Source organism: Schistocerca piceifrons, chromosome 1, assembly GCF_021461385.2.
Source record: "Schistocerca piceifrons isolate TAMUIC-IGC-003096 chromosome 1, iqSchPice1.1, whole genome shotgun sequence".
Lineage (NCBI taxonomy): Eukaryota > Metazoa > Arthropoda > Insecta > Orthoptera > Acrididae > Schistocerca > Schistocerca piceifrons.
In genome coordinates this window covers 1,054,601,724-1,054,619,434 of record NC_060138.1, presented here as the reverse complement: position 1 = coordinate 1,054,619,434, position 17,711 = coordinate 1,054,601,724, and the positions used below count along the sequence as shown (strand labels likewise).

The 17,711-nt window shown below is 40.5% G+C and overlaps 1 protein-coding gene across 1 annotated transcript in view; it reads right to left on the bottom strand.

The window, feature by feature from the left end:
* LOC124742567 (receptor-type guanylate cyclase Gyc76C-like) overlaps positions 1-17,711 on the bottom strand; it is a 376,341-nt gene that overhangs the window by 70,473 nt on the left and 288,157 nt on the right. The window contains exons 4-8 of the mRNA XM_047248805.1: positions 17,627-17,692; positions 7,905-8,145; positions 6,563-6,709; positions 4,129-4,322; positions 3,774-3,942 (exon numbers count right to left, since the gene is read on the bottom strand). Of these exons, the coding sequence (XP_047104761.1) occupies positions 3,774-3,942; positions 4,129-4,322; positions 6,563-6,709; positions 7,905-8,145; positions 17,627-17,692 (817 nt within the window). The remainder of the gene's footprint in view (positions 1-3,773; positions 3,943-4,128; positions 4,323-6,562; positions 6,710-7,904; positions 8,146-17,626; positions 17,693-17,711) is intronic.

The following is a 17,711-nucleotide window of genomic DNA, read 5'->3' as shown; positions in this document are numbered from 1 at the left end:
TTTGCTATTGTTGACATGGTAATACTTCACAATTATGCACACAATATGCTTGGACAACTCAACCATAATATGGAAATGAAAGAAGAGAATTGGGATAATAAATCCTCATTGTGAACCTACCAGTGCCTTACAAGAGACTGAACACATGTACATTGTTATGAGGCAGGGCTAGACCTGCACTCTTCTGCTGAATTTTCATTTAAATGGTACGTTATAAATGTTTTACACTGAAGTTATGATTTTTTGCTCCAACAACAGTTTGCCAAATAGGCCAAAAGCTGTAGGTATACGAAGGAAGAATATTAGATGCAAGCTGTGCTCTGAGAGGAAGCTGCAATGAGCCACATTATAGCAGACAGAATAATGAACTTCATGTTTCTTCCATCTATACTCTATGTACTTAGTATTTAATGTACTTAAGAGTGTTGCTGAAATATTGATACCTCTTTGAATATTTTTTTACTTGAATGGGTCTTTAAATTCTTAGAAAGTTTTGTGTGTGAAACATGTTAAGGTGGCAGGTGCTTATAACTGCATCAACATGTACAGTGTGCACTCTAGTTCTGTATCAGTAGAATACAGAAGGCTGATGTTTCATCAGCAATTCTATTATTTACAGTGAGAAAGCATTGTTGTTGGCCCATAGCGCTGTAGTGGCAATTGGTGAATGTTGAGTTATGTTTCAATTTTTTGTGCTAGTCATGTAGCTGTAGGGCATGAGAAAGGCAGAGCTTACACCCTCTGCTCTGTTCCTTTCCCTGTGGTAGCTTATGTGTGGAAAAGATCTTGCTTCCTCCACTAATAACATCCACTTATATGACAATTCAAGAAAAATTGTGCAGCGCAGGTGTCACCATGCCTGGCTGGTTGTCAGGTTCTTTGTTGACAGGAAGGCGAATGCATATCATCTGCAAAACAACCATCCCTGCTAACACATTAAGCAGCCTTAAATTTGGTTACTGTTTTAATTGCTCAGTTACACACAAAGAACAGTACAGCTCTAAAAGAACAGCAGATACATTACAAAAAGTTTACAATGTTCACAGTTCAAAAGACATAGCATTGTATGCCATTAAATATTCAGTAGTGTATATAGCAGGGTGTCAAGAGAAATATGATTCCAGCAATTTAAGATTAAGAAAGAGAAGGGAAAAGCTGCTACCCTGCTTTCTTGGTTATATTACTCAGCAACTGTTTATCTTTTGTTTCCTTCGTATTGGTGTGAGCACACCATTCATCCATTCAATGAATGAACAAAAACCAGTAATTATGATATGGCAACAGACTGACTAACTTGCAAATAAGTTTTAAGAACAGAAATGATCAGTTGTCAACTGCTCAAATTTTTATTAAATTAACATTTTGACTAGTTTTGGCAAATTAATATGGCATCCCAAGAAAATCACACAGACTTACATCAGAAATCAAACATCAAGCAAACTTTGGATGATAGAGTTCTACAAAAAATGGGAATAAGATAAGAATTTGGTTAGTACCAGGGTTGGATCACAATTAACAGGAGATTAATAACAATAAGTGTACAGTAATAAACAGATTATAAACATACCTTCCTTAAAATTTTTACATAGTACTGTCAAGCAGTTAAGAAGTGACATAACAAATGCGAAGATATGGTGACCAAAAAAAAAAATTGCATTATAAGTAAAACGAAAAGAAATGTAATAATTAGCACCAATAGACTAGTGTGACCATAATACATTTCACTTATATAAGAAGCAATGAGTGCTAGTGTGCCTAAAAGGTTACAAAGACTAAGCACAATGAGGGCACTCATATCTAAACATACATCAAACGAAACTGAACATCAGTCTTAAAGAAATGAAACTCCATTATGATCTTATTTCATGTGCTAATCAAACCTATGCCAATGGCCTGGTTCCTGCCAGATCACTGGAATTAAGCACTGTCAGGCTGGGCTAGCACTTGGACGGGTGACCATCCAGTCTGCCACTGTTGGTAAGAGGGTGCACTCAGCTCTTGTGAGGCAAACTGAGGAGCTAATTGATCAAGAAGTAGCGGCTCTGGTCTCAGAAACTGAAATATGGCCGGGAGAGCAGTATGCTGATCACATGCCCCTCCATATCTGCATCCAGTGACACCTATGGGCCGATGATGACACAGTGGCAGGTTGGTATCGTTGGGCCTTCATGGCCTGTTTGGGAGGAGTTAAGTTTAGTTTTAATCAGGCATATAAATTTTTACACAATTATAACATAGCTTGTAAAATGGGGTTAAGGAAGGGTACAATGATCAGGTTTATTTAATAATCAGCTGATGGTGGCATCATGGGTCGATGGAGAAGTGGCGCTACACTGAACTTTCCAGTATCTTAATGTAGAGGCCAGCCCCTGGATATGATTTTTCAGTGACGTAAATAATTGGACCTGTCCCAGCTGAGACATCCGACTTGACAGCGAGCACAACGTCCCAGTGCATATTTACAAGTTGTCTTTCCATTTAGGGCCTCTACCTATAGCTCTTATAAATACTGGCTGCATCACAGCACATCTACATTAGTAACATAAAATTATGTAACACAGGGAAATGTATTAGGCACACTGAACACGATACAAATAGGTGGCTTGTGGCTCTGACTAGTCATCACAGTCAAAACATACATAAAAAATAAATTACTTTAAAAAGCACTAAGACATCTTGACGAGATGTTGAGGGAAGAAATGCACAAACAACACATGCAAATTGCCATTCTCAACATGGAGTAAAAAGCATTAAGCAAATAGGAAGGTTACAAGTCATTAGAATCGACAGGTACAAATGGTCATTTTTAATATGCGATATAAATAATTGGTTAAGCAAATAGGCAAGTTAAAAAACATTTGAAAAGAGAGGAATTACAATAACAAACTGTTTCTAAGCGAGAGCCGATCATTCAGAAGATCTTTGGGGCCTGGATAGGAATGCTCAAAAATTTCTATATCTTCTAAAAGATTCATTTTGCACCCTTTATCCACTACGTGCAAGATTTCGATATTAGGTAACAAAAGCAGTGGGTGTAAGTGCTTTTCAGCTTTAAGATGTTCTGCCGGTTGGGGTGGCCGAGCAGTTCTAGGCGCTACAGTCTGGAACTGCGCAACCGCTATGGTTGCAGGTTCGAATCCTGCCTCGGGCATGGGTGTGTATGATGTCCTTAGGTTAGTTAGGTTTAAGTAGTTCTAAGTTCTAGGGGACTGATGACCTTAAAAGTTAAGTCCCATAGTGCTCAGAGCCATTTGAACCATTCTTTAAGATGTTCTGAAAACATTGATTTGTAAGCAACCTTGCCATTTTTGTTCAACAAATGTTCTGGAACCAAGTCTTAAATGCCCTTTCTGTTTGTCCTACATAAAAGGCTGGGCATAAGCTCTCTGAATTTTGTATATCCCAGATTTTAGATGTTTATCAACAGGAGGTCTCTTTTTACGAATAAAAAGAAGCTTGCTTAATGATTGCTTACTTATGTAAGTTTAACTGTATGACTTTTTGAGGGTGGTAAATTAATTTTCCAAAACTAGTCAAGAAATTACTTTAATAAAAATCTGTGCAGCTGACAACTGATTATTTCTATTCTTAAAATGTGCTTCACAGCTGCTGATTGACAGCCATGTATAAAATTGCACATAAGTAAATATTCCTTCTAGATACAATTTCATTTCAAATCCAAAGAAGAGTGTTTCAAATAAACATAGAGGCATAGCAGTGACTGTCTTTTGCTGCCTGATTTTTCTAATGTTAGTGATACAACATTCACTTACTCGTATACTTCTGCCTCTTTATTATCCTTTCAATAATCAATGTTCCATTCTTCACCACTTCATCAATAGCCTCCACTGTCAAGTTGGCTTTTTCATCCAGCACTTCATCTAGTGCTGTTGCATACAGCTTCACAGCATCATACAGATATGCTGCATATATTGACACATACTACAAAAGAACATTGAGACAAAGTGTAAAGAAATATAGTATCACACTTCACTAGATTATTAGAAATAATTTTAGAAACCTGTTTCAAAATATAGTTTAGGAAATTTTTTGTCTAACAAGCACATATTATTCAGTAATCTAAAAGATTTAATTCAGAAACTGAATATATGATTAACATGTACTCACTGTTTTGAAACTTTTGTTGAAAAACACTTCTGGCATAGGAAAGTTAAATGGTTCTTTAGTATTATTGGTCCGCACATCTTTTGTGAAATTTTCATAAGCATCTGCAGGTGGGGTTAGCACAACTACAAGTAATGATCTTAGCCTCTTTTCAATACTATCCAAATTACAGTCTGGCTGATCAAATCCAAGAGACCCTGTAATCACATCAGAGTTTGAGTTTAATTTGGTACTGTAAAGTCCTGGGTGGAACACATACATGATCTGATCAAAAGTACCAGACACCTATTTGTGGATATTAATATGGGGTATGTCCACTATTCACCTTTATGATGACTTGAACTCTGCTGGGGACACTTTCAGTGAGGTGTCTGAATGTCTGTGGAGGAATGGCAGCCCATTCTTGCTCAAGAGCTGAAACCAGAGAAGGCGGTCTGGGGTAAAGTCGACATTGTAACTCATCCCAAAAGTGGTTCATTGGGTTCAGGTCAAACCTAGAGAAGGCCAGTCAATTTAAGACTGTTACTACGCACAGGCCATCGCTTCTCTGATACTGCTTTATGACAGTGTGCATTGTCATGCTGATACGAACAATCGCGGAAATTCCTGGATGGACTAATGGTTAAAATAAAGGAACAGCAGTCACTCACCTACAGCATATTGATGCATGGAGCACAGATGCACTTAACAGAAAACAACATTCACACTATCTTTCAAGCACTAGCTCATTTTCTAGTAAAAGCACACAACATTCAAACACACAACCTCACAGACGCCCAAATGCACACTTCCCTGGCCACGGCCCGGGCCATGGGAGTGTGAGTTTGAGTGTCTGTGTGGTTTTTGTGTGTGTAAATGTTTGTATGTTTGGTAGAAAAAGAGTTAGTGCTCAGTAGCTAATGTGGCATGCAGTTTTTGATTATATGTTTCTGAGCCCCTCGCACTGATCTGCTATAGGTGAGTCATTGCCTTTCTCGTATTTTACCCCCATATTGATGTAAACAACCATCATCTCCAAACTGTTCCTCTACTGTACACAGTACATAATGTTAACATATTCATTTCTTTCTGCATTTAGCGTTTTGTTATGTGCAATAAAGGGGAAACAGCTTACTCATGAAAACTATCCCCCATATTATAACACCTCCTCTTCTGTACTTCATTGTTGGAACTAAACATGATGGCAAGTAACATTCTCCAGGCATTCGCCAATCCCAATCCTTCTATCAGATTGCCACAGTGTGAGGCACAGTTCATCATTTCAATCACACATTTCCAGTCATGGCGTCACTCATTATACCAACTCAAGTGTTGACTAGCATTGACAAAAGAGATTTGTGGCTTATGAGGAGATGCTCGATCATTGTATCACTATTTTTTTTTAACTCCATGTGCTAGCTGGACTTCTGGAGAAGTTTAGAACTCATGCGTGATTCCTTCCTTTTTAACCACTCTCTCCAATGTGGTTGTGCCTTTGCATTTGCACACCATAATCGCATCACCAACAGTGAACTTGGGTGGCTTTAGAAGGTCTGAAATCTCCTGTACGGTTTTTTACTCAGGTGACATCATGTTCAGAATCACAGAGGGCTCCTGACCACCCATCTGTGCTGGTACTGTTTCTTTAATGACAACACAGTACTCCCTGCCTCCTTTTGTACTAGTGGGTCTGCCTCTTATGATATCTGCATTACAGATGGGTGTCCTGATACATTTGTTCAGATAATGTACAATGGAAGGAATGCAGGTAACCATTCACCACATAGATGAGGTGTTGTATAGTCAGAAGATGAATAAACATGATTGAAAACACTGCCATATTGTTGTTTTTTAAAGCTAATTATTAAAAGCTAACATGAACTAACATGGCTATGTTGTCCTAGCACAACAGCTCAGCTGAGGCAAGGGCTTCTGGCAGATGGAATGGAGGAGGAGAGAAAGGAGGTGGATGTGGTAAGAGAGGGTCCAGGAGGATGGTATAGAGCTGGGTCAGTGAGGCAGCCAGTGAAAATGCCAGGTACATCCAACTAGTAAGCACACTCTGGTGTAGGCAAGAGGAGTTAAGTGGGCCACACGAAATGGAGGAGTGCTGACCACCTCACGACATCAATCTACACTCACACTTCTGTCTCTGCAGTCCCCCTCTTCCTCTGTACTATATCCCAATCACTCCTCTCCTTCACTTCACTGTGTGCCACATGCAACTCAGGTGTCATGTACCTATCCTGTTCACTTGCTGCTTCTTTCTCCCAGCCCTTAGCCAACCAGTCAAGCTGCAGTGCTGGGACAACGCAATCAACCAATCCAATGTAACTTATATATCACAATTCAATAAAATTATATCTAATATGTATAGAATTTCAGATGGAAGGAAAGAAGTCAATAAATTCTTCCACTATGAAAGATATATGAAGAAATACTCTTCAGATATGCTCACCCCAAACATATTTAAATGATTGTTCAACAGAGTATGGCATCATGTCTGCAGTTATGACCATGTATTCACCGTCATCGAATAAATTTTGTAGTTGCATTGCTTTCATGAATTCAACTAGCAACAGAGGATTGCCAAGGAACACATAAACTGCAACCAGAATACATATATTATTTCAAGTACAACATTAGTTTAGCAATAAGTAAAGAAACTATCTCAGTTATTTTAAATATAAAGTTTTAGATTAAGCCTGATTGTGAGCATTATGAAAATTAATTGAGACAACAATTTACTGTAAACAATGCAGGTTACTGTATTTTCCATGATGTGCTTTGGCAGATTATTGATTGCCAAAACAGGTACAGTGGTGCCTGTACCTGAACAAAACAAGTAAAGTTAAGGCTCAGACCACTTTGTTTTACCAAGGAGCCAAGCTTTATAATAAACTGCAAAAATATGTTGAAGACATAAGGGAACTTTGTAAATTTAAAACATTTCTTAAAATATATGTACTTCAAATTTTTATTCCATTAAAGAGTTCATGCTGTATAAATTATTACAAATAAATAATTACATTGAACAATAACAAAGTAGCCAAAGAGGGTGGAGCATATTTGTAAGCAACACAATATATGTCTTGTACATAAATTATATCATGTAATTTAAAATCCAAGATGTAGTATTGGAGGAGTCATGTGATTCATTTCTGTTATGTGAATCAGTTTCTTTATGATTCTTGAATCTTACCTTACATTATACACTAATAAGTAGTCTATAAATGTCTGTATCATCAATGTTTATGTATATCTTTTTTCCATCATTGTTAAGTATCTCAGCTGTAAACACTGAATATATTATAAATGTGTAATATTGTTGTCTATGCAAATAAATTTGTGTACAAAGTGAATGAATAAATGAACAAAAATAAATCACCAGATGAATTTATACTAAGCCACAGTTCATTGAAAGCATATGTGACATAAACATGTGTAAAAAGCAGTCTGCGTCACATACAAGACATTCAAGTATTATGAACTGAAATAAATCCACCTAATGATGGAGGTATAATCCACTGAAACATGTTATGCAAAATATTAAACATGTGACTGGTTTCAGTAATTTGTTGTTTCAATTAAGCTTATTTGGTATGGTCTGCATTACATGACGGAAACTTGAAAAAATGCAATAACACAGCATCTTAATATAACAGTCAGCTACACACTTTTATCAGACTAACTGAAATCCCTTTTGCAAATGAGTTGGTTCCTGCCTCTACTCAGTTATTTGATGGTATGTTTCACTACAGAATGAGATATGTCATTATTTGATGTTATTAAGAACTTACTTCTCGTTATGTTCCTAGTTTCATGAACAGTGTTATACCAATACGCTGCTGAACAACAGCTTAGTTTCTGATCACAGCACATTTGTTGATCATATACAGTGCTATGATGTGTGATAGTCATGTTGTTCTCTTTTGCCTCCGCTTCCAGTGTCTCTGCCACACGTTTCCATTGGGGATCGGCAAGTATGGCAAACTTCTTCCAACTGAAGTAAAGCAGCAATGCTATCACAGACTTAGTAACCTGTACAGAAAGCAATAAGTACAGCAGTTTAAGTACAAGTAAAGTTAAACATATATCTGATTTCCAACACTAAGTACAAAAACAACAGTTTAAATAAAAATGACAACACTATGCTAGTGCGGTACTATACAAACTGCCATCAAAGCACTGGAAAAACCTGTATCCTGTAACATACCATCTTAGTGCTATAGTGATATGAGGACCGCCTTTGACCTTGTCTCTGACAACAGCTAGCATTGGCCTGCGGAGGACATATAAATAAATTTTTGTATCTGACTGCCTCTTGTCTACCATAAAATAACTCTTCGAATGTTTGGTTGCCAGTTCATGGTGTTCCACTGGCCATAAAGCTGATCTCCACTGATAAATCACTGGCAAAGAAAAAATGACTGGTTTCGATAATTGTGATAATATCTAATTTTACATCCCACAATTACAGAGCTCAGTGCAAGTCCATAGTTGTAAAGAAGTTACAGGGCACCATATTAGGTAATCACGTAGTGCATTACAATACAAACATAAATTATTAACAAGACTGTGATAGAGAATCATAAAATGAGCATTATTAGATAATGTTAGAAATTTAACACAGAAAAACAAATGCAAACTTTTGGAAGGGTTTCTGTCTACTTATTGAATGAACACAGTCTGCAGCACACACAACAGCTGCACTACTCATGTTACAGCAAGAACTAAAGTGCCATAATAAGACTATGCCTACTACATCCATTCAATGAACTTGGCAGTTTGCTAAATTAGCTACATTACCTGCCACTGTTAAAGATAAACTTGTTGATGTGTGTGGGCTTAAATTCAAGGGGAGAACGGAATGAAATGAAGCTAAAACAACTTTATTGTGAAAGAAAAAGGAAGAAGAATTAAAATAAAAACAGTTTGTTCGAAAGACATATCTGTAATATTAAAATCTGCCAGTGGGTTAGCACCAAGACATTGCCATCAAACCTGTCCCACTCTTCCACAGAGACCCCCCTGAGGAAGGTACCTGTGATGATGCAGAATGAGTTCTAAATGGTCCCAAGCATGCTCAGTCAGGTTCAAGTCAGGAGAAATCACAGGCCATTCCATTTGGTTGATTGCTGCCTTCTGTACAAAGATGACCACAAGGAAGGTGACATTTGCTTGTACATTATAGTCTTTAAAAAAGAACACATTGGCAAAATGTCGACTGTAGTGCCACACAATAGGCTGGAGGACCCAGTCCTGATACTGCTATATCCATCAGACAAATCCTGCACTCATTTCACAGAGAAATGCACATCACTGATCTCGTTCCATTCCAGGTGTTTCCTGATTGATCATCTTTCCATGCTACAGTCTGGGGAATTCTGTTTTACATATGGTCACATAGAGGCTAAATTGACTAAGTGGAGATGGGTGCTTACTGTTTAGGTCTACTCAGCATCCTCGCTTGTTTACAAAAATGCAGAGTACACTTCTGTCGCATTACCCTTAGAGTAAGCCTATCTATTAGCCATAATTTTGAGATAGTGTCATCAGCTAGTGTCATTGAGAGCTGGTGACTTCTACAAGACAGATCTATGATATTTTGCTTATGACATAAGCAGCTGAATGCTCAAATAATGTCATTGTGGTGTTCGCTAATCCAACGAGCAATGACATGTGCTGAAAAACGATTCTTGTCTCACCACGAAGTGACAGTCGATGCATGGTATAAGATAGAAATAACCATTTGAGACATGCTGACAGACTCAACACTGAACACAAACCACATTGCCCCATTCTTGACTGGAGAACAGCATGCTCAACTGAACTATACTGAATGTGCTTTGAGGCTTGTATCTATATTGATGAAACAGTATGTTTTTCCGTGAAAATGTGCATATATTTACAAAAAATAAAGCTGCTGACCATCATTAAACTTGGCATTTCAATGACATTTTTATAGTTGATCAATAGCTACGAAAAGTGCACAGTAGTGTATAGTATATGGGGGTAATTCTGTAAAAGAAGCTACCTGAAAGTTTTAAGTCCTATCAGAAAGGATTCAGATACAAAATAAATTCAGTGTTACAGAAAAGCTGTTTTTATTATGTAGAGGTGTTTATGAGTGCTAATCTAAAATAACTTTGTTTAATGTAACATAAAATATTCGAGTGTTATCATTTACGAGAGTTGTTGGACAAATAAAATTCAAGTAAAAATGAAAGAAAAAATATTTGTTTCATAAACAGCTCACCCTACTTGACATAGTCTCCTTTGAGGGTCCAGTAATCTTCCACCTTTTTCATCCCATCGGAAAAATAGTTTCTGTCAAACTCTGCACAAGAGACAATGACTGCAACTATCACTTCCTCATTTGATGGAAATTTCTTTCAACCAAGCCAAAGTTTCAAGTTTGGGAACAGGGAGAAGTCTGGTGAATAAAGTGGATGAGGAACCGGTTCGAAGTTCATTTCAAGCACTTTCGCCATTGTTATCGCTAATGTATTGGATGCTGCATTACCATGGTGAAAGAGCACATTTTTTTTTACCAATGTATATTTCAGACGATCCAACGATGAAGTATAATAGGGCCTATTTTTAGTTCCGCCTTTTTCCAGGTAACTATGAGGATTATTCGTGGGGACTCCCAAACAACAGTGGCCATCAGCTAACCAGCTGACTAAATGGTCTTTGCCTTCTTCTGTGTACTTCCACCAGCCTTTGTCCATTGTTTTGACTCCCGTTTAGACTCTATTGTGTAATAATGGACCCAAATTCCATCAAGTCACAAATCGGGGCAAAAAGTCTTGCGGATTGCGGTTAAACATCGCCAGACATTGTGTTGAAATGGCGTGCCAGATACGCTTTTGGTCGACTATGAGCAATCGTGGCACCCAAGTTGCACGTAGCTTCTTCATAGCCAATTTTCCGTGCAGGATTTTATGCACTCTGTCAGGTAAGATGCCTACAGTCTCAGCAATCTGAAGTATTTTTACTCAGCGGTCCTGCATTACCATATAATGGATTTTTGTCAATGGTTTACTTTGACGTGAACTTAACTGGACAGCTGGAGCACGTTTCGTCTTCGGTGCTTGTCCGACCACATTTAAATTCATTACCGGTAATCCAAAAGTAAATGACACCCAGTGATGGTGCAAAGTCCGCGTGAACTTCATCCAATTCTGTTTTGATTCGTGCGGTAGTCCAACATTTCAAATGAAAATTTTTAGCAACAGCAGCAAACTCGGTTTTCACCATTTTTAACCGCAATCGGCACTCTGATCAATCAGACGGCTGTCAACAATGAACTGTTCATTGTTGAAATTCTTTATACGATCCTTAGAATAATCAACCTTATCAACCACGAAGGCGCAACAAAAATTTTCCACTATTTCGTGAAAATTTACCGAACTTATCAAACTACCTTCGTATTTCTAATTTTCGCCTGACTTATTTATCTCATTTGATAGATGCAACTGTTTGTTTTTTGACACACTAGCTGTTGGCTTCTGTTTCGGGTCCATCAGTCAATGTGGCCTGGCAGTGGTCACAGTTTCACCCTCCATTGCTGATGGTGGATTGAGGGAAACAAAAAAAAAAACAATCATCAAACATCAGTCGAAGAACCAGGGACAGAAGCCAACAGACAGTTTGTCAACAAGCGGCCACGGAAGCCTCAGTAATTATGTTGATTCTTTGTTATTATTTATCTGCAAATACAACGACCTAATGCAATTAGTGTATACGTGTATCACATAATAATCTGTATCAGATAGCTTTATGTAGAAACGTACACTTATAAATTGATGATTATATATGAACAGTATGTGTATCTTATGTAGATGAATGCCCCAAAAATGTATATATGTTACTCCAGTGTGTTTCCTGTGACTTGTCCTATAACTACGTGTACTAACACAGCAATATTTCTGGGATCAATTAAATTAAATCTAATGCAGGCTTACTCTTAGTTCCATTACACTGGTGGCTGCCCGTTGTGATTTCATGTGGTCAAAATAATGTTGAGAAATTGGTTTTCGAAAAGAAAAAGGTACAAACCATACTAGTCGTATATGTGCTCCGAAAATTTATATTGGGGCAGTTTACTTAGGACAATCTATACAAATTTCGCGTTTTCGAGCTCTCGCCACAAGCTCTTACCGGATGTAAACAACTCAGAGCGGCGTCGATAATGGCAGCAAGAACGAACTATGCGCATGCTTTACCTTGTCATCTAGGCTACCAATTAGAGGATCTGTCTATGGGTCATGGAGTTGAGCTTACTTCTTCCTCTACCAGCAAACACTTCCCCCACAAAAAAATGGTTCAAATGGCTCTGAGCACTATGGGACTCAACTGCTGAGGTCATAAGTCCCCTAGAACTTAGAACTACTTAAACCCAACTAACCTAAGGACAACACACACATCCACGCCCGAGGCAGGATTCGAACCTGCGACCGTAGCGGTCGCGCGGTTCCAGACTGTAGCGCCAGAACCGCTCGGCCACCGACGGCCGGCACTTTCCCCCCCAGCCCGATTTATTAAAGAATCGAACTCCCATGACAATACACCTTCTTAAGTATGTGTCGCACAATGATATAATTTGGCCAATGCATTCATTCAGTGGCATGTGTGAAAACCACAAAACTTATTGCGAATAGAATAAAGAAGAAATAAATTAAATGTTTTGTCTGGTAATGAAGTTTTGCTGCATGAAGATCGAAAATGAACACTACTGGCCATTAAAATTGCTACACGACGAAGATACGTGCTACAGACGCGAAATTTAACCGACAGGAAGAAGATGCTGTGATGTGCAAACGATTAGCTTTTCAGAGCATTCACACAAGGTTGGCGCCGGTGGCGACACCTACAACGTGGTGACGTGAGGAATGTTTCCAACCGATTTCTCATACATAAACAGCAGTTGATCGGCGTTGCCTGGTGAAACGTTGTTGTGATGCCTCGTGTAAGGAGGAGAAATGCGTACCATCACGTTTCCGACTTTGATAAAGGTCGGATTGTACCCTATCGCGATTGCGGTTTATCGTATCGCGACATTGCTGCTCGCGTTGGTCGAGATCCAATGACTGTTCGCAGAATATGGAATCGGTGGGTTCAGGAGAGTAATACGGAACGCCGTGCGGGATCGCAACGGCCTCGTATCAATAGCAGTCGAGATGACAGGCATCTTATCCGCATGGCTGCAACGGGTCGTGCAGCCACGTCTCGATCCCTGAGTCAACAGATGGGGACGTTTGCAGGACAACAACCATCTGCACGAACAGTTCGACGACGTTTGCAGCAGCATGGCTGCGGTTACCCTTGACGCTGACAGACAGGAGCGCCTGCGATGGTGTATGCAACGACGAACCTGGGTGCACTAATGGCAAAACGTCATTTTTTCGGATGAATCCAGGTTCTGTTTACAGCATCATGATGGTCGCATCCGTGCTTGGCGACATCGCGGTGAACGCACATTGGAAGCGTGTATTCGTCATCGCCATACTGGCGTATCACTCGGCGTGATGGTATGGGGTGCTATTGGTTATACATCTTATTCGCATTGACAGCACTTTGAACAGTGGACGTTACATTTCAGGTGTGTTACGACCAGTGGCTCTACCCTTCATTCGATCCCTGCGAAACCCTACATTTCAGCAGGATAATGCACGACCGCATGTTGCAGGTCCTCTACGGGCCTTTCTGGATACAGAAAATGTTCGCCTGCTACCCTGGCCAGCACATTCTCCAGATCTCTCACCAATTGAAAACGTCTGGTCAATGGTGGCCGAGCAACTGGCTCGTCACAATACGCCAGTCACTACTCTCGAACTGTGGTATCGTATTGAAGCTGCATGGTAAGCTGTACCTGTACAAGCCATCCAAGCTCTGTTTGACTCAATGCTCAGGCGTATCAAGTCCGTTATTACGGCCAGAGGTGGTTGTTCTGGGTACTGATTTCTCAGGATCTATGCACCCAAATTGCGTGAAAATGTAATCACATGTCAGTTCTAGTATAATATATTTGTCCAATAAATACCCGTTTATTATCTGCATTTCATCTTGGTGTAGCAATTTTAATGGCCAGAGCCGGCCGAAGTGGCCGTGCGGTTAAAGGCGCTGCAGTCTGGAACTGCAAGACCGCTACGGTCGCAGGTTCGAATCCTGCCTCGGGCATGGATGTTTGTGATGTCCTTAGTTAGGTTTAACTAGTTCTAAGCTCTAGGGGACTAATGACCTCAGCAGTTGAGTCCCATAGTGCTCAGAGCCATTTGAACCATTTAATGGCCAGTGGTGCAGTAAGCGATCAACTTTTTTTCCTTTCATTATTTTGTGGGGCGTGTCATCGAGAAAAAGTTTCGAATGTGTTTGAAATAATGTGTAACGTTTGTTGGAATTCGGTAAGTGCGCTAGTTCTCAAATAACAGGGTGAAAATAGTCTGCGTAATTTGCGAACTATGAGTTACACCGCCCGAGGAAAAATATACACAGTTTGTAACTGTAGTACTTGACTTACACTAAGATGACAGTAGTCATAGGCTACCTTCTCATAGCCCGGAGTAGTGCAGCAACTCTACGTGGCGTGGACTCAACAACTCGTTGGAAGTCACCAGCAGAAATATCGAACCATGGTGCCTCTACAGCCGTCCATAATTGCGAAAATGTTGCCAATGTAGAATTTTGTGCACAAACTGTCCTTTCGTTTATTTTTCACAAATGCTCGATGGGCCTCATGTAGGGCGATCTGGAAGGCCAAATCATTCACTCGAACTACCAAGAGAGTTATTCAAACCAATTGCGAACAATTGTGCCCTGGTGACACGGCGCATTGTCACCCATACAAATTCCATCGTAATTTGGGAACATGAAGTCCATGATGTGCAGCAAATAGTCTCCAATTAGCCGAACATAACCAAATCCAATCAATGATTGGTTCAGTTGGACCAGAGGATCCAATCCATTCCATGTAAATACAGCTCACACCATTCTGGAGCCACCATGTTTGCGCAGAGCCTTGTTGACAACTTGTGTCTGTGGCTTCGTGGCGTCTGCGCCACACTCGAACCCTAACATCACTTCATATCACCTGAAATTGGGACTCATCTAAAGAGGTCACGGTTCTACAGTCTTCTAGAGCCTAGCAGAGGTGCTGCAGGCGATGTCGTGCTGTTAGCAAAGCCACACGCGTCGGCCATCTGCTGCCATAGCCCATTAACAGCAACTTTCGCCGGACTGTCCTAACGGATACGTTCGTCGTACGTCCCACATCAATTTCTGCGGTTATTTCAAGCAATGTTGCTTGTCTGTTAGCCATGACAACTCTACGCAAGGCCGTTGGCCACTGTGTCGTCCGTGGTGAGAGGTAATGACTAAAATTTGGTATTCTCAGCCCTGTCTTGACGCTCTGGATCGCGGAATATTGAATTCCCTAACGATTCGCGAAATGCAATGTTCCGTGCGTCTATATCTCTATCTACCATTCCGCTTTCAAAGTCTGTTAATTCCCGTTGTGCGACTATACTCACGTCGGACACCTTTTCGCATGAATCCACTGGCCTCTGCCTACGCACTGCCCTTTTATACTTTGTGTTCGCGATACTACCGCCATCTGTATATGTGCATATAGCTATCCCACGACTTTGTCACCTCAGTGTAATGTGTTAAATCTCTAACCTAATATTGTACCTCTTAATGAGTAGATGATGATGATGAGGTCCCATACTCCAAGGAGCGTAGGGAATGCTGCGGGGGACCCGCACCGCTGACTAGGCAAGATCCTAGCGGAGGTGGTTTGCCATTGCCTTCCTCCGACCGTAATGGGGATGAATGATGATGATGATGATGAAGAGAACACAGCACCCATTCATCTCGAGGCAGGGAAAATCCCTGACCCCGCCGGGAATCGAACCCGGGGACCCCGTGCGCAGGAAGCGAGAACGCTACCGCAAGACCACGAGCTGCGGACTAATGAGTAGATAATAACAGCATTATAATTTGGTTAGTAATTAAACTAAATACTGAAAATTCCTAGAAACCTTTAGTTAGAGAACCTTTAAGTAGGACGGTCGCAGGTTCGAATCCTGCCTCGGGCATGGATGTGTGTGATGCCCTTAGGTTAGTTAGGTTTAAGTAGTTCTAAGTTCTAGGGGACTGATGACCTCACAAGGGAACATCCCCATCGCACCCCTCTCAGATTTAGTTATAAGTTGGCACAGTGGATAGGCCTTGAAAAACTGAACACAGATCGATCGAGAAAACAGGAAGAAGTTATGTGAAACTATGAAAAAATAAGCAAAATATACAAACTGGGTCGTCCACGTGTAATATAGACCCTTTTAAGGGCAGTATGAGACTAGGAGCGCCGTGGTCTCGTGGTTAGCGTGAACACTAGCAGAACCAGAAGTCTTCAGTTCGAATCTTCCCTCGACCGAAAATTTTAACTTTTTATTTTCAGTTTATGTGAAAAACTCTTATGTTTTCATCACTTTTTTTGGAGTGATTATTACATCCACAAGAAAACCTATATCGGGCAAGGTAGAAGAATCTTTTCACCCATTCGCCAAGTGTACTAGTTAGGTGGGTCGACAACATATTCCTGTCATGTGACGCACATTCTGTCACCAGTGTCGTATACAAAATATCAGACGTGTTTTCCTGTGGAGGAATCGGTTGACCTATGACCTTGCGATCAAATGTTTTCGGTTCCCATTGGAGAGGCACGTCCTTTCGTCAACTAATCACACGGTTTTGCGGTGCGGTCGAACCACGGGACCACGGCGCTCCTCGCCTCACATTGTCCTTAATATTGCCTATCTTACACGTGGACGACCCAGTTTGTATATTTTGCTTATTTTTTCATAGTTCTACACAACTTCTTCCTGTTGTCTCGATTGATCTGTGTTCAGTTTTTCAAGGCCTATCCACTGTGCCAACTTATAACTAAATCTGAGGGGTGTGTGATGGGGATGTTCCCTTGTCAGAAGTTAAGTCCCATAGTGCTCAGAGCCATTTGAACCATTTAAGTAGGACTGTGTGATCCGTTTAACCGTTACGACGTCGGCTGATACTCGTAGCCCAGGTCTCACTTTTCCTCCCGTATTTCCTTTACTGCAACGCAGTTCAGGCGCGCAGATGCCTCGGATGGCTTGGTAGACCAATCCTAGCACGAAAGATACGGCCATATTGATTACACACTATACGGGGTGAGGGGCCTATTTAGACATGGCGAAGTTTGCATCTCTGACGTTTCCAATTTCCGATGTTCCTGGACAAAATGTATAACAGGAGCTAAAGTAAATTTGCGCCAGCGAGTAAGATCTTCTGCTGTGGCTCACTTATGAGGCTTCAGCATTTAATTGATTCTTAAAACGCTTCAGAGGAGCACTAGGGGGTTTCTACCTCTGCCATTCAATAATAGATACTCGGCACTGTAATTAATGCATATAAAACGCAGGACTGATATTCACGCCGCTGTACGCGAGCTCTTTGAAATGTGTCTTCTTTTGGTACCTACCTGAGTATCTGGTGGTTCCGTCCGAGCGAAGGTGGGTACCTTGGATGCCGCCTCCTCAGAACATTTCTGAAACAGAAAGAGAACG